This window comes from Acipenser ruthenus, chromosome 4 (assembly GCF_902713425.1).
Source record: "Acipenser ruthenus chromosome 4, fAciRut3.2 maternal haplotype, whole genome shotgun sequence".
Taxonomy (NCBI): Eukaryota; Metazoa; Chordata; class Actinopteri; order Acipenseriformes; family Acipenseridae; genus Acipenser; species Acipenser ruthenus.
The window spans coordinates 96,931,196-96,949,922 of NC_081192.1; the positions used below are offsets into that span (position 1 = coordinate 96,931,196).

Below are 18,727 nucleotides of genomic sequence, written 5' to 3' on the forward strand. Positions count from 1 at the left end.
TAGAAATGGGAGGAAATACATCAGAAGACCTTAAGTTTGACCTACCCTTAAGGAGAGATACTAAAAATCTATATCTGGGATGCCTTTGGTCATTATTGTGTGTGTGGTGCTTATTAATCATCTTCATTTTTCAGATGATTTTAGGATTCTCAAATAATTATTTATACTTTGAAGTTAGCAATTTAAATTTTAAAATGTATAAATGTTACCTGCTACAAAATCAAAACTATGATTACAAAACAATAATAATCTGTCCACCAGAAGCACAGTGGGATGGTATAAAAGACCAAAATAAAAATAGAGATTGTCATACAAACACATTCTTTTATTTAAAATAAAGGGGAACAAATTAGACTTTTATCAGAAATGAAAGATGACACATTACAGTAGATGATGTCCAAAAAAAGTGCAATCTTTAAAAGCAAAACAAAACACACATAATAAAAATGATAAACTAGCTGATGCATACCTACATAAACAGTGTGGCACAATGTATGAAGCTTAAACCACTGGTGAGATTAATATTTCTGTGGTGATTATAAAATGGTGCGATACATGTAGAAAACTCCCAGGACATTAATTTGGAGAGTTTGTTAGTTTAAATATTGATATATTGTTCTTGACAACAAAAATGCTTTTTTTTTTTTCTTTCTTGAGGTACGTACATAGAAAAAAGGCACATGCAATACATTCTTCTTGGAATACAGGCTTTGTCCTCCTCATTTGTTCTTAGCTGCCAGAGGTTTGCGGCTGATTTTCTTGGTCTTGTCACTGTTTTTCTTTGGGGGCTCTGGGTTGGCCTGCATGTGTCTCCCATATAGGCTGCAAAAATACATACAAAAAAGTTATAACCAGTTAAAAGGTTGATGTGTCTCAAAGAGTTGTTTTATTCATTCATTTGTACAGTTTATTGTCAAATGTGAAGGAGAGCAAATACTTGGCTCATCAGCTACCTCTGACAAGAATCAGGGGGAAATGAGGTAACCGTTATTCATGGAGTAGGATCTTTAAACGGTGCTTCAATGTCATTTATGTGCATTGTTCTAATTATAACTTCAGGATCCTTGGGTCATCTAAAATGGGTAATAAACCCTGCTTCCCTGTCATTGACTAAAATACAATTCATACTTTTATTTACAACTGCAATAAATACTCATAAGCATGTAAATTAGCTTGCTTGATAGGAACAACAAAACGTAATAGGCTCAGTTTGTCCTTCCTCTTTCTGCTTGTTCTTTAGCAGAAAAAAATGTAAAAGCTTTCAGTAAAAAAAAAAAAAAAAAAAAGAGAATTACACAAATTGGGTTGAGCTCGAGAGACAGAGTGCCCGTTTACAGCCGAGTGAGTTTCATGCCAAACCAGAAAACCCCGGGGCTCACTAATGTGACTGAGAGAGATGGTGTCAGAGCCCTCCCTGGCTGCCCCTGTGTGATTGATGGCACAGGGGTAGCTACCAAGCCATCAATTCCATATTAACAAAAACCGTTGATTAAATGTTGACAAAGTACTCTGTGATTAACGTGGCGGGTGTGCAGGACACCGCGAAATGGACTATTCTGCGTAATGGAAGCCGAATGCAGACTGCAATTACAGTACGTCGCTCAAAAATTACTTTCATTACACCTAATAAATACAAAGCAATGGCTTAGTCACAGCAACACTAACATTAAAAATGTACGAGAGGCCAGCATGAAGGCAGTCTCTGTGGGACTACTATGTATTTAACAGCTTGAGAAGGAATTAATCTGCCAAACGCGAGTCTAACAAAATTCTACAGGGCTGTTATTCTAATGGCACCTTTTTCACTTAAACATTTAAAATCTACCTTTTAGAAACTTCAAATAAAGTAATATTAAAAATACTTTAGGAATGTAAATACAATATTTGTTTTTCTCTTAAATATTAAATTAAGAAGATGACGTTTCCTGGTAAGTTTCTACTACTTTTCTTCAGTTCACTTTTTTTTTTTTTTTTTACCAGTGATTTCATGCAAGTCACTTAATAACTATCGTCATACCAAAAGACAAAATAAATACTTTATTTACACATAAGGGGCATGGCTTTAATAATATTGTATATAGTTTAGCAAACTAAAATGCCTCCCTTCTTTGCTTCTTTCCTGAATGAATAAATAAACAAAGCAGGCCCCAAACTAAATGTACTGTTAAAAATTTGTCATTAGGCCATAAACATACTAAACATTAAAAACAAAGAGCCAAGCGATGAATCGGTTCAAAAGATTTATGTAAACATCCAAAAACATATGATGTACAGTTATTAAAGTATTCATTCTTTCTTGCTAGCGTAATAACGTTAAATTGTTCTATTTACGTCTGAAAAAATGGCTGAAAACGTTACACAGTTCAATATATGGTCCAGAATGGTATTTGAACGGCTCAGATATGCAGGATGTTTATTACTAGTTTTGTAATTACCCCGTCAAGCACTCAAGTTAATGGAATTCGCTCAGAATCTGTTTTTTGAGGCGGGTTGTAAAGTTATGCAGCGTTATGCAATTTTACAAGACTGATAACTCAAGCAGTTTAGGTCAGTGTAGTACCAGAGGAAAGGAAGTTCAATAGAAGTAAACAGGAAGTTTGATAGGAGACATGTTTTCTTGTATTAAATAATAATGGAGGAGGGACCCTGCACTGGAGGAACCAGAATAAGAAAATGGGCCCCATAAACTTTTTTTTTTTTTTGTGGAAATTTTGTACCAATTTAAGAACATAAGAAAGTTTACAAACGAGAGAAGGCCATTCAGCCCATCTTGCTTGTTTGGTTGTTAGTAGCTTATTGATCCCAGAATCTCATCAAGCAGCTTCTTAAAGGATCCCCAGGTGTCGGCTTCAACAACATTATTGGGGAGTTGGTTCCAGACCCTCACAATTCTCTGTGTAAAAAAGTGCATCCTATTTTCTGTTCTGAATGCCCCTTTATCTAATCTCCGTTTGTGACCCCTGGTCCTTGTTTCTTTTTTCAGGTCAAAAATGTCCCCTGGGTCGACACTGTCTATACCTTTTAGAATTTTGAATGCTTGAATCAGGTCACCGCTTAGTCTTCTTTGTTCAAGACTGAATAGATTCAATTATTTTAGCCTGTCTACATACGACATTTGATCTATAAAAGTTTCAAAGAGACAAAAACATTATTCCTGATGTATCAGCAGCAGCACTTTTTTCTACTAAATTTGACGACACATTTCTACAAGTCTTTTCCTTTTTTCTATCTCCTGGATCATACGGGATGAAGTCGTGTTGTGAGCTGTAGAGCCACAAGGCAGTGGATACTGTAATAAACAGCCCTCCTGTTGGAATTGTAATCCCTTTTCTTACTTGACCACTCGGATTTGTAGCGCCAGCCAAAAATCTCCAGGCACTTCTGGGAAATACAACAGCCGAGGCAGAAACTTTACTTGTGCTCAACCAGATTTGTTTTTTTATTTGATTTTTGTACAAAATAATAAGCACTTTTTTCTTGGTCTACATGACCATGCAGTGTGCTACTTGATCTCATGCTATATAAATGTTGTAAATACATCTTCTATCATTTTTAGAGCTTACTAAAATGCTTAGGTCTTGTTAAATAAACAGTTTTAAAATCACATACGGTGGAATTGTTATGTGGACCTTGCTAACACTTTGACTATGTGTCAAATAGATTCAAAGCATTTAAAACAAGTGGAAATGTTACACAAGGTTTGACTTGTCTTATAACTTGAAGTGGTAATGTTTGTGTACTTATCTTATGAGCGTGTGGCCTTCAATTGTCAAAACAAGCCTTTGAAACTGATTCTAGCAACATGTGTCTTTTGTGTTATGTTCAGATTGCCCTGTTTTGCATTTTTAAAGTTGAAAATCAGCAGACCATTCATTTTCTGACAGATCATGCAAAGGCAGCGCAATGTGGAATGATGTGGTTTGAATTTGTAAAGGTTTTTAAAAGGGGAGACAACAGGAAAGGGATGCTGCATTATTCTACCAATCTTTTTCTACTAAGTGCATTTTTTTATTTAGGTCCATTGCAACAGACATAATGCTCTATTTCCTTTACCATATTAAGGTGAACTTAAAAGAATGAAGTGCTCTCTTCGTAATGTAGGTTAACCATAAAATAACAGGTATCAAACAGAAACAAACAAGTACAACCTACCAAAAAAATGCTTAAATGAAGTGTACAGTGCAGCACACGCAGTCCCAAGAGGAAGAGGCAAAACAACTTCCATCTAATAATTGCAGGGAGAACCAATAGCTGTTGCTTGTTATTATATTAGAGTGTTTTATCAATAACACTCTAATATAATAACCTTCTAAGAAACTAAAATATAACATAATGGCTACCTATGACAAAAGCTTTTCATTTTTCTGTGTTTATTTTGAGCTATTTGAGTTCTATGTAGATACCTTGAAAACTTATTTTTTCAGGGCGTTCGCTTTTTAGATACTGTATGAGATTATTTTTTTCAGTTACTTCCCAAAATTCTTTAGCGGGTTTTCCTGGCACAATATGTATAGCACACAAGTACCTTGTTTCCTTTGCTGTCTTCCGCAACAAAATCCTTATGGTCACAGGCATATTCTTCAGGTTTTTTTTGCATGTGTAGGCATTTTTTTTTAAAATGGGTAATTCTGTTTTAAATCCCACGAGCGTGTACAATCCTCCTTATCTAACTGTAATATAGCTTTAAATCCTGCGAGCAATCTCGTTTTAAATCGAACAAGCGTCCCTGTCTGCAGAGTCTCCAATAGAAATGTAGGAATGTGCTGCCACTCAGTAGTTAGGGTGGGTTTAAAGTATTCAGAACGAATCAATGCAAGATACAAGTCAGGAAGGAGGGACATTGCATAACTAACTGCACTAGGAAAGGGGTGAAGTCAATGTGAATCGAGTAACCGTTTCCAGTGTTTTTTCTGGCGTTTATTGGATAGACACTGATTGCATTTTTGTTTTTTGTACCAGGGGTGTTTTAATCAGTGTTTATCGGTTAAAACCGAAAACCAGAAGCCCTCATTATACTGCATCTCCTCATTCTTCCTTTCATAAGGATTTGGCTTAATTGTGTCTCTTGGTAATGTCTCCTTTGAAATTGTATCATACAGAGTCAGTCATGTTTCCTGTTAAACCACACATTTAAAAGGTATTGAATCCAAAACCTAAAATGACTAATCACCTGGTTGCACAACCCCAAAACCTCATGTGTTTCTAACCACTGTCAAACAGCAGTCTTTTACCACTCAACATGAATACATTGAAACACATCCTACATAAAAACAAAAAGAAGTAACCATTAAAATCTGGAGATATGCAGTAGTACCAACAATAAACAGATAAATATTTTTTCATTTAAAAACAAAACAAAAACAAACAAACAAAAAAAAACCCTCAATTACCAGACCCTGAAGAACAACGTCAATTTCTGCAGATGTCAGCTTAAGCTCACCAGCACCTGGCCAGCAGGGGCCGCAGTAGCACGTAGAGCATAGGCCCTGGACTGCAAAGCCCATGGAAGCGCTCCCTGTGGGCTGTTTTCAATCACCAAGATTGAAAACAGCAAGGTATCTCGCATGACACACCCATACACTCCTCACGGTACTGCTTTTACTAGCTGAGCTACTGAGGGTCCCTTCTTCACTTTGTGTTTATATGTTACTGGTCGCTACACCTTTTTAACTCTTTTTAAAAATCATGATAGCAGAACATACAAGTGAAGCACAACTCCTAACACAGGTTAAAAAAAATGTAAGCAGATGTTTCCCTTCAGTAAATATAATAACAAAGTGTTTTTATTTGTAGAGATACTGGACCGGATTTATTAAGCTTGTGTATTTCATTACTAAATGCTATTTAAATTGTCTGCCTTTATGAGTTATCAGCTATTACACTGTGAGTTTTGAAGGGTATCTCTGGCTGTGATTGCAATGCATATCTTGCGTAGGAGTAAAATATTGTTTGATATTTTATTAGATTTATCTCATAAAAAGACATTGAAAAAAACTGCAGGGTAGGAATTAGCCTTCTTCAGTTGGCTGCCCAGCAATACGAACTGCACTGCTGGTTTTATAGTTGATTGTATGTATTTATTTATAAAGCCTCTACACTAGTGTTACAGCTCCATGCATGCACTGGAGTTTCTTCACTGGCATAATAAAAAATAAAAAAGAGCAAATGGGAATGGTACACAGAGTCAGTTTCACTTTTCAATTTCACAAGTGAAACCAGGGCAAATATACAAAAACAAATATAAATGTACATGTATCACAAAATGAAATAAAAAACCTGGACCAATATAGAATCTACGATAGGCATGCCAATAGAAAAAAGCCCCAGATACTGGAGCTGATTAAATGAATACTTGCAGGGCCTACCAACAACCTGCTCTTACAAAGCTACTTGAGAGATCTAAAGCATTGGTGGGGTCCAATCACAGGTCCTGGAGGGCAAGTCCACTCCAGCTTCACAGGTACAATGAAATCATTAATTACTCCAGTCTGGATGGAGGTTTAATTGGTTCAGTTAAACAATTAAAACAGGGTTGTAACAAAGACCAGGACAAAGAGCCAACTTTTGCCATCCCTGATCTAAGGGAATAACTACACTGTTAAAAAGGGTTCAAGAAAATGATTGGATCAAATAAGGATATATGAATTCCCAGGAATCACATCTCGGAAGGCACAAACAAAGCAGGCAGTCGGTATTACTTTCTAAGAGCGCTCGTGTTATTCTGCTCTTCCATAAATTTGTATAAGGGTGCCCATTTTTTTTTAATGAGGACCCTAGAAACTAGCAAAAAACAAGCACATCACTCAAATAATGGTTGGGCTAATCATTTTTGTAGCAAACTGCACAATACAGATATTGATCCTCGAGCAGTTCAGTGTACATGCTGGCACTGAAATACTGAAAATATTTTCAGAAAGATCAAAGAGCAGTTTCTAACCTTCAAATAAATAATGTGTACAATGGGAAATGACAGGGCCATTAAAAATGTGCATTATCTTGGAATTTATCCAGATGTACATTTAGTAACAGACATGCTCTCTTGGAAAACGTATCTCCATTACCCCAGGCTATGAACACAATTTTTTCCCCCAAAAAGGTAAATGGAAACTGAGGGAGCTGTATTTAATTATGCCTCCAGGTAACCAGTACAGCTTAGCCCTATTAGCCTTAGCTGAATGATTTTTAACATTAATGTGTTGTTGTGTAGAGCCACCAGATGCTAGACTAGTGGATGGGTGTCCTAGTCTACAACCTATCAATGTCAAGGAGCAAAAAGGAAAGAATAACGAGTAACTGCCTGGCAGCAATTCATGCAAATAATCAACAATAAAATCACATTATTTCTAATGACAGCAGGTGAAGGGCTATGTATACTAATGGTGAATCCATTTGGACAGCTCAGACACGAGAAGCAAAGGGCAATTTCAAATAGCAGTTTCTAATTTGAGCTCCTTTTGCCCACCTCCAGCTGGTTTCAACATGGTCCACCAGCCTGGAAAGGGGACAACATGATATCCTGATTGTGACTGTATTATGGCATAGCCTGCAGCGGTGTATAGGAACTCTATTCAAGGGAAGGAAATACAGATAAGGCAATCCAATCATATAAGGACTTATAGGTTGATGAGGGTCTGACAGGAAAGTCATAACTAAAACAATGCTGTGTATTATAATATAAGCTAACTCCATGTGTACGCTAGTACAGTATTTAAATATATATATATATATATATATATATATATATATATATATATATATATATATATATATATTTAAATATATATATGTTTTAGGTCATACAGTTCTTTGGAGAGAAAAGTGAGAAAATGATTGTCAACTACAAACTTTTCATTAATCAAAACAGTATTTACAAACAGCAATTCTTAAAACATTTCTTAACAGGTATACTTACTGCACTGTGTTTAGTATGATATACCATGTGAGATTTCTAGTGATAATAATTTGGTCTACTCTTTTATAGTTCATGTGATAATGTATAAAGATATCACATTCACATTTCAACTTTTTGCATAAGGGGCTAGTAGCTATGCAGTATAGGCCTAAGGAAAAAAAAATCCATAGTGACACTTACAAATGAATCTATATAGTGGTGCTCAATAATCCAACCTGACAATAATTAAGACACCCTACACAAGATATGCACAAACAGCCTATAATGGATTTTTGACAGACATGCTCATCAGCAGGATTAAAATCTTTGAGAAGGTTACGTTTCCATCAATTGCCCATTCATCAGTAGCTCACACTCAGATAGCCCATCTTCAAATGTCTCCCAGATCTCAAGAGAAGAAGATCAGAGGGAAGTCAGGTAATTACCCACACATATCCTATCCAGGTGCCAGTGACAAGGTCTACCTAACAATTGCGGATAGCGCATTGCGCAAGTCACTGTTTTATTGCAGCATGCTACCTCCGTTTTTTGTCGTCAGTACTGTATAGCCATTGTCAGTTGCTAATTAAAAGGTGTTTTTTTTATTACTTGTACATGCTTTGTGGAAGCTGTGGTTATCACAAGGGGCTGGGATTAAAAACGATTTTGCTCCACTGTATACTGTATGTATAATTTCAAGGTACTAGATTTCAAGTGGAGCTGCTTCAAAAAGAGACAGCATCATACTTTCATTGCACATACGGAGATGAAAATGCCAACAGTTTTCTTATTAATGTAAGCGTAATCACATAATTCTTTTCAATATAGGTAGGTGTTAACAAACTTGACATAAGCTCTTTTCATATGCAAGCAAAAAAAGCTTCTCATCACCTTGGAATTTTATTCTACACATTGTCAGACACCTCTGGGTGATTGTGAATTTGCATTTATGTTTAAATGTATTAAAAAGTTTACCAGTAGGATGTAAAAAAAAAAATTGCTTTCCAAACCTGCACTTCTTTTAGCATGGTGTGCTGGAATACCTCACTGAGAAACAGTAAACTAATTACAAAATAAACTATGTTTTTGTTTTGCAACATATGCATTATGGGACGGTCCTTGCAAAGTTGTAGGATTTATTTTATTATTTGATGAAGTCATTTATATTTTATCCTAATGGCCCTGTCATTTTGCACCACCGACTTCAGGTTGCTGTATTCCCTGATGCATTTTGTAATACCTGGCTCTTAAATATTCCACAAAGCACAAGATTGACATACTGTAGTCATTACAAAATGAGACAGGGTCAGAGGCTACAATATAATTAACTGCTGCTATCCATACACAAAATAAACAAAAGAATGGTATTACTCTCCTCAATTTTTCTAATATTTAACATGCAGCGACAACCTGCGCGCTGGAGTGGGAGTTCTGGTCAGCCTTATGCTTGGGTACACCTAATAAATGCATCCAATCACAGCAAGGAGCTTCCAGGTGCATACATGTGGCAGCATCATCAAGGGTGTCCACCAACATCCAATCATATTAGTTCTTACTTCACTGTAACACAAGCGATACAGAAAAAACCTAAAACCATGTCAACTTGAAGCACTGGGAAGTTTTTCAGAAGTGTGGCAAAAGTTTTTGTTTTTTTTTGTATCCATGTAGTTCTCTCCCTATTACCTTTCTATAAGACCTTTAAAATCGAAACATCATCTTTGTCACAGTGTCCAACAATCACGAGTTAGCCAGCGCTCAGTGGATCTGATGAGACCATGCAATGATGCACATGCTTTGTGCTGCAGCCAGTAGAATACAATCCTTACCCTGACTTGCAAGAAGGCAGATCGTTTCATTTACAGCGATACCAGGTTATGAGAACAACATTCTGAAAGATCCTTTTTCACCGTAGTTCAACAAATAGAGGCCAGGCTGGCATGCTGTCGACAGCAAGGTCACCTAACAAATCCACCCAAGGTTTAATCTGCACTGTATGAAGCTCAGTTCACAAACAGTTCAGAGATACTGTAATTCATGTGCAAGAGATTATTCAATAGCTGCAATCACAGAGACACAAGCAACCTATCCAATCAGGGATGCTCATGATTGTTTTGGTTTTTGACCATTGTTGCAGGTCTAGTTACATGCCATTCAGGTTGTAATACACAGTCAAGATCATCACGTGCCACACAGCACTTGATAGATTCTCAGAGTAAACAGACTTACAGTACAACAGTAATTTTGAGTAATGGAGGCACATTTCTTTAACACAGCGCAGCAACAAAACTAAATGGCCAATTATTTTCTAATTATTACCCGCTGTCTAGGAAGCAGAGTGCATTTATAGGAAGTGTTCGTTATAATTGGCACTGCTGCTCGTCACAATTAATTTATTACAGCATTAATTGTATTTAAAGAATGATTACTGCTAATCCACTTTGGATTTAACATAACTACTCATTATTTAAGCATAACAGCAGTTGACAAATTGTATGTTTCCTGTATTATTAAAATCAGAAAGCAGAAATGTGTCTCCAAATTTTGTTATTTCCCTTTTTAAAGCTGTATACATAAATAAACAAATAATGCTTCAAAAAAGACTCTTATTGCAGTTCTGTTTAAAAAAAAAAAAAAAAAAAAAAGCTGGTCGAGATGAAGCCACCTCTCCCCCCCCCCAAACAAGATTTTAATTATTTATTTATTTTACTTGGGTAACAAGTATATTTTGTTGTTCCACTTAATTTATCATCTAACCTCCACAAACGTTATACTTCATACCATCAGTCTAATACTAGTTATTGCGCTAACCTACAAGGAGCATATTGGATCACATATTCACACACAACTTCAGAACAGGCGATCTTAAACTTACCAGTAGTGTGCAGATTCACTTTTGTAAACATCCCGTTTCTGAATCTGAAAAGTTGTGCATCATTTACTTTAACCACACTATTACATTAAAGGCGGCAAATAAACTACTCTAAGAGCTATGCTAAAGGGTTTTAATAAACAGTTGATATTTTAGTGGTTCGGTTGTCAATAAGCATTTATATGAATAAAACATTTTAAGAAACAGGCAATGCTTGTCCAGTAACAGGTTTACAATATGTAAATGCAATACAAGTTTCTGGTTTCCCTTGCATTCCTCTGAGATTCTGCTGTCAGTATAACAAGCTGTGAATGAAATATGTCTGACAGGTGCTTGCTCTTACTGAAATGGGAAGACAGCAACCATATTAACAGCAACCATATTAGTCCTTATTCAAAGAGTCATGACAGTTCAGCACCACTGTTTCATTCTTAAATAAGCATGGTGGTTAAGCTTTTGAAACTAATGCATCCTTTTGATGTTGTGGCATTTTACCCACGTCCTAACCTGGGTTCAGTAACAGCTTGCTACATTATTGTAGCAATTGTGTATTGCTTGATTTTAACACTTTCAAAATTCTCACCTGCAAAACAAGAACTGTAACTGCGATTATGTTGAGACCAAATCCTTTTATTGTTTAGTAATATAATATTACACTTGGAATTCTCACCATTTATTTTCACCCCAAATACCTGATTTATATTTCTATATTAAAAGAACAGATAACATCCAGTCACTGGATCCCTTTAAGGGACGTTTCACAGCTGAAAATAATGGACAGTGCAGAAGAAAGGCCAAGATAAATGAGAATGTCTTTTAGATGTATGATTGGAACGAAAGACTATTACATTTGAATAAAATGTATTTTCACTGGTCAGACGCATACCTGTTGCAGAGAATGAACCATAATCATGATTTAATAATGAAGGCTGCATATTCTATTCCAGGATACATATTGCAGTAATACATTGCATATTACATCATTCCGTGCTGCCATACAAAACAAGTCTATGAATAAATGAATAAATCCCTCCATTTCAGTAACACATTGGCTATCTTTAATTGCTCATCTATCTATACACAGTATACAGCTTAATAATGGCAACATCCTGGTTCGTAGCTGGTTCTTTAGGTGTGGAATCAACACTTACCTGCGATGTATCATGCTCTACTCTACGTAATGGGCAGAGTAACAGTTTCATTCTGGGTTATGTTATGCAGACCAGAGAAAGCATGACGCAACCTTTCCAAACAGCTTTCCTTGACCAAGCGTAACACAAGATTTCATTTTCTAAAAATACACACGTTTGCTGTAACATGTACTTCCTTCAAAACTGCGCACATAACACGATATATGGAACGATATTTGGAATTATTTTGTTAGCATCAACCATTTTAAGACCTGTTCAACTTAAGGGCAAGCAGGAGTGAGACTGCCAAGCACAGATGCAGCTGCTGAAAACCAACCGACATGCTTGTTAACACCCGTCTAAATGAGGTCATTCTTTAGCAAAAGCTGTAGGGATTGTAATTTGTGTTCTTGTTACCTTCAGCTCAGTAATAAAACTGATTCTGCCCTATCATACTACTCAGCATAGTGTCACTTAGCTGCTGATACCAACATAAAACCCAAGTATTGGGCTTTATGCTGGCTATTGCTACATATCAATGGCATAGGTGCTGTAATTATGTCCTCCTGTTTTGATTGAGTTGTGTATTACTTCAAAAAACAGCAGTCATTTAATTCAAAATAAAAATAATAAAATAAAACACACAAATAAAAAAAAGACAAATACAGTCTGAAAAGGTCAACATTACAAGCATATTTTGCTATTATTACACTACAAGGATGTCAATGCCTTTGTTTGTGATTTATACGTTAATTTCGTATGATTAGAAATCATCAAATACTCAGCAAAGCGCTGTCAAATGCATCATTTCCATCTATAAATCAGCAATGTGCTGTCAAATATGCACAGCAATTTGAAAATGCATCCTCTTACTTTATTATGTTTGCAGTTAATATTTAATGATACTAATTTCTACAATCTACAGTACAAGATGATAAAGCTATGGAAACTGATTGCATCATTACTGACCGTGGATCCAAGACAGCAGAATAATCATAGAATGCATATGGCAACATTAATAGGAAATAAGCAAAATAGTGTGCAAGTGTGATGGGAGCCAACTGTTAAACCTGTTAAATGGGTTTACAGGCCTGTCTTATCTCTGGTGTCCATTTTTATTACAGCTAAGTGGATTACTGTATAGCTGGGGAAATAAAAATACGTCTAAGATAATATTGTACAGAAAAAAGGCGAATTGACTTCAATAGTCTAGTGTATCACAAAGCGTAACATTGCTGAATATACAGCACATGGTCTATTACATTCATAAATACATATTGTTATATTTCATTTATTTCTTTACTACTTGTATTTGCCTTTTGTATGTCCTTGTCAGTTTAAGATCAAATGGCTATACTACACATGGTTTTCAGAGTTTCAAAGTTCAAATACATTTTTTAATAAACGCATGCCATCAGCATGGCTAATGGAATTTTAACCATTTGTATCAATCATATAAATGAGAATTTTGCTTATCACTCTGTTAATTGCACCCCAACTATCATAACTCTTTTGCTACGTTCTTCCGCTGGGACTGTGATTTGAAATCAGACTTGTTTCCATCAGCAGATCGAAATCAAACTGATTTCAAATCTGGACTCTCTCAGCCCCAGTTGGGATTGCAGGCTGGCAGGACGATGGGGTGAAGTTATCTAATGAGCGTTCAGTCCGATGGATGACGGCTGTGAATATATTATACCGTCAGGAAAATATTGGCAGTTGGAAATGATCCATTTTTTTTGTATTGTTGCTATTTATTAAATAAAGGTAATCTTTGACTTCTACATAATGTCAGATTGCTGATTGGATTGTAGGAACAGTGTGCCCCGGACTGGATGGTTTGACAGTTCATTCCAGGGTCAGTCGGAAGTCAGCCAGGAAGGGGGCGGAGCCACAGTACACCGTCATCGCCCCAGACAGGAAGCGATGTGGCAATCGTGGATTGGAGAAAAAACGATTGCACTCGCTAACCGTCCAGGTGTGGCTGAAGGTACAAAAGGGGATGTGGCTTGAGCAAACTGCTCCTTTGTTATGGTTACCGACGAACCGCTGAGGGACTGTGTGAAAACCTTGAGTGTTTAGTGTTTGTTTCTTTTGTCATACTAATTGTAAACGTTTGTTTTTGTTAGACGGCTAACATGTACCAGGAGCTGTCGCTAAAGGCCAGCACCAACCTGGACAACACTGCACCACTGTTCACAAATACATCTATTTCACGACTCGCACTTAAAAAGCACTCACTTTGGACTTGTGACTGTGTGTGTATTTACGGTAATTATTTCGGGACTGAACCCCGTGGGTTTTACTGAGCAGTACATATAGCTCTGTATTGCCAGTTATTATTATTTACAGTTGTCAAGTGACTTTGGATTATAAATAAAACCTCACTGCACCGTGAATATTGTTGTTTGTCATTACTTGAACACTGTATCACCTCTACACCTGCGCACTGCAAACCACTTTGCCATTCTCCATATAAAATATATGCATCCTGCCTTATTTTTTTAATTCGACAGCACGCTTTACTCGTAACTCGACACTTATTACCATTAGCAAAGGGATAAAAATTATTAGAAAAACTAGTAGATAATCGACACTGTTGTATCACGTGACTGAACTCTGACTGGAAACGGACAGTTCCTTCATTTCTTCGCAACTACCAAGTGCAGCTGGTTACAGTACCAGTGCACTGCACAATGAGTCGGAAGCGAAAAATGAGTTCTCGTTCAACTGGCTTTAAAGCTCAGGTTATTCGGGGGAACAAGCTGACTTTTCAAATCAGCAGACTTTTCAAATTTTTTTTGCATGGGAAACAAATCGACAAGTTTGATTTCTGTGTGAGTCCGTGTACTTTCCGGCCAATCGTTTTTGCATTCAGAATCGGAAATTGGAAAACCAGAAAACAAATTTGTTTTTCATTTTCTAATTTCTGAGTTTAAAATAAAAACGGATTAAGGCTTGTTTTCCCATTTTTCATATTGCTTTTTGCAACAAAATATTTGAAATAGAATAATCTGTAATACAAAAATAAATAATAGACTGTAGGGACGAAAAATGAAATCAATCTCCAAGAGATAAAGAAGGTAGTCTTTCTTCAAGCAGATATCTGGAGAGACAACACTTCACAGGAAATCTGTTAATGCTTCTCAAACAGGTACACACTTAAACAATGATAGATATACCTCCTATATATTATAGGAAGCAGTGTGGTCCAGTGGTTAAAGAAAAGGGCTTGTAACCAGGAGGTCCCCGGTTCAAATCCCACCTCAGCCACTGACTCATTGTGTGACCCGAGCAAGTCGCTTAACCTCCTTGTGCTCCGTCTTTCGGGTGAGACGTAGTTGTAAGTGACTCTGCAGCTTATGCATAGTTCACACACCCTAGTCTCTGTAAGTCGCCTTGGATAAAGGCGTCTGCTAAATAAACAAATAATAATAATAATAATAATATACTAACGTATGGGAAGAGGGACAGACCTATTCAACCAATAAAAGCATGCCAGTCCCCTTTAGTGATCCTATGGCAAGCTCTGTAAGATGCTTACAAAAGAAGGAACTGCGATACAATGCGAAACTTCACCATATTATGTTACAAAAGAACCCCCACTACAGCATGAAAACACTCCACAACATTTAATTTCTTAAATTATTTAGCTCCTTCAAGACCTTTTTAAAAAAAAAAAAAAAAAAAACACGGCCCGAAGTGTTTACCAACATTATTTATTAATTAATTTATCAGTTGTTACAAAGTGCTGTATTACAATACAGCCGTAGGTCTACATTAAGTGAATATAATAATCATCCTTGTATCACTCAGGTACAGTGCATTATAATAATACTAAAAATAATAAGCCTTCACACACAAGGGGGGTAAAAATCCACTTACGGTTCTTATATTTATATCCGGCTTTATAAATTAACTTTATAAACTTAACTGGATTATATTATCATAGCACATTTGTCCAGGACGCTCACGTATGTTTAGAGCTCCCCTTTCACGGGTACCCAATTTGTTTCACTTGGGGGGGTGCATCCATAGATATAGATATCAATGTATTGATGCAGAAAACGTCATAAGACCAGGACACATTCGATACGAGTAGAGCACGCCTTTTTTTTTTTTAAATGGTCTATTTATTTTTGTATTACAGATTATTCCATTTTGAATACTTTGTTGCAAAAAGCAATATGAAAAATGGGAAAACAAGCCTGAATCAGTTTTTGTATTTTAAACTCAGAAATTGGAAAATGAAAAAAGGGTTGATTTTTGTTTTTATGAAAAACCGAAATAGAAAAACGAGTTGTTTCGGGTTTTCCGATTTCCGATTTCTGATTTAGAATGCAAAAATAATTGGCCGGAATGTACACGGACCTGTGGGAAACCAAGTTGTTTATTATTGTTTTTTTACACCGAGTTAATTCTGTATAATGTACATTTCATAACTTTTTCTATTTAAGTGGTCAAATTAGACAGTACAAGCCTATACCTAAAAGTATAGTCAACAGTTTGTGCACAGTTTGTGGTTGGATTGTTTTTGTAAAAATAACACTGTAGTTATTTTATTAAGTCTTATTTCAAATCGAACTATACGAGTTGCACCGTGTATAGCAGAATTCGCAAACTCGGTCCTGGGGACCCCCTGTGGCTGCTGGTTTTCATTCCAACTAAACTCTCAATTACTTAACTAGACCCTTAATTTAACTGATAATTTGCTTAATTAGACCTTTTTACTTGTTTTCAGCTCTTGAGCAGTTTCAGAGTTCAAGTCAGCAATAACATTTGATGCGTAACTTGAACTGAAACTGTTTAAGAGCTGAAAACAAGTAAAAAGGCCTAATTAAGCTAATTAATACAATTAAGAGAGTTCGGTTGGAATAAAAACCAGCAGACCCAGGGGGTCCCCAGAACCGAGTTTGAGAAGCCCTGGTATATAGTGTCCAGAAATATACTGCTGCCCCTTTAAGTAATACAACGTAACCAGTAGTCGCACAAAGGAAGTAAGGTCAAGAACCGGAAGGATTAGACAGTGTGTGGACAGACATGGCAAAAATAGCAGCAGCAGAGTGGTAGATTAATGTAAGAGAACAGTAATAAACATCATTAATGTTAACTAATAAACCATGGAATAAAGTTAATGTGACTTGAGATCCACCTGTGCTTCCGAATCTTCATTATGTTTACTAAAGAGCAAGGACACTACACAGAGTTTGTACAGTACTGTGATTGATTTATTCACTGCAGTTCTTTCAACCGTTTTCATAAGGACATTTAACTAAAAATAAACTTGTAAATACTGTAATACTGTAAACGTGTGAGTTCTGTTACTTATATGCATGTTAATGCCACGGCTTATTGCACCCGTGGTTAACTCGACACCTTGGATAACTTGGATAAGTCGACACTAAATAGCACACCGCCAGGTAAAGGCCATGGGCAAAAACGGGCAATAAGCGAGGGTGGCGTTATAGTGAGGGTCAACCAAAAAAAACAAACAAAAAAAAATACCCACACAACCTTCTATGTTTGCAATAAATTCAAACGTTTTATTTTTTTTAGTTATATAGCAGTATCTCCAGGCCATTTTAATAAAACATTAATCTTTTTTTTAAAACTACAGTACTACTTCTTAACACAACAGTAGGTCTACTAGTGACGTTTTATCATATTTTCCCATTTGTATGAAACATACATGGTTTAAAAAAAAAACAATTTATACTTAAAAAAAAAAAAAAAAAAAAAAAGGAATAAAATAAAACACTCATTTAGTGTCAAATCACCAAAACAACAATTCCATAAAAACAAAAAAAGCGTACAAATTATTTTTTTTATTATTATTTTTTTTTTTTTTTTTACTGTACTGGTCATTTGAACTTTACTCTTTGTGGCATGACTGTAAGCCTGCTGAATACTATCCCCCATTGAACGATGCCATCTATTTATTTCACAAAGAAATTTAAGCTCAACAGCTCAACAACTTTAAAAAAAACATTGAATATGTACAGGCAAACACTTTTTTAAAACGAAAAAAAGAAAAAAAAATTCTGCTGTTTACAAAACTGATGCTTTAGTTTAAGTCAGCCTTCATTTGTGCAAAACTTGGACGGAAACAAACAAACCTCTTACCGTGCTTCTTTTTTTTTTTTTTTTAACATTTACTGTGGTTTATAAAAGTCAAGCCTTTTTCAGGTTAAACTAAATCGACCCGTTCCATCAAGGTAAGCCATTTGTTTGTGTTGATGACATCGGTATGAACGTTCAGTTAACAACGAATCAGGAAAGCGAGTCAAAGGTTAACTGTATAACTTTGTTGTTTTTATTGACCATGATTATTTCAATGGCGCTACAATAAGGGAAACTACAATGCTTATATTTATGTTTGCTTGGCTTGGGAAGTTGGCGGGTGGCGGACAGTGGGGTGGCGATATCATGGGGAAAAACAGCACTGTTTTTATATTGGTGACATTTGTTCAGAGAGAATGGCTGGAGGTATGCGAGGGTGGCATTATAAACGGGGGCGGTATAATGCAGGACAACTGTATATATACATATTTCCAACTGTTCCTATTTCTGGGCTTTACTGTGAATCAAACAGGTGCAATCAGGCCTGGGTACTGACAGACACATACAGGTTCATACCGCCTCCATGATGAGTTCACACAGGTTCACAGCAGATTCGAAAGCTATTTATAAATGCCAAATGCTTTCAGCAGCTTTTTGTCAAAAGCTCTCGTATGATGCAAGTCAGCCTATCAGTTTTTAAAAGACAGCTTTGTTCTCAATCCACTGTTCCTGATGGAACCTCGACAAGTGTCATTTCCTTCCTTTCATTAACCATCT

The 18,727-nt window shown here is 36.2% G+C and overlaps 1 protein-coding gene across 1 annotated transcript in view; it reads right to left on the minus strand.

The window, feature by feature from the left end:
- Positions 1-304: 304 nt before the first annotated feature.
- Positions 305-18,727, minus strand: part of LOC117399821 (ras suppressor protein 1) — a 49,840-nt gene continuing 31,417 nt past the window's right edge. Inside the window, exon 9 of the mRNA XM_033999206.3 lies at positions 305-822. Coding sequence (XP_033855097.1) covers positions 720-822 — 103 coding nt within the window. The 3' untranslated portion in view covers positions 305-719. The remainder of the gene's footprint in view (positions 823-18,727) is intronic.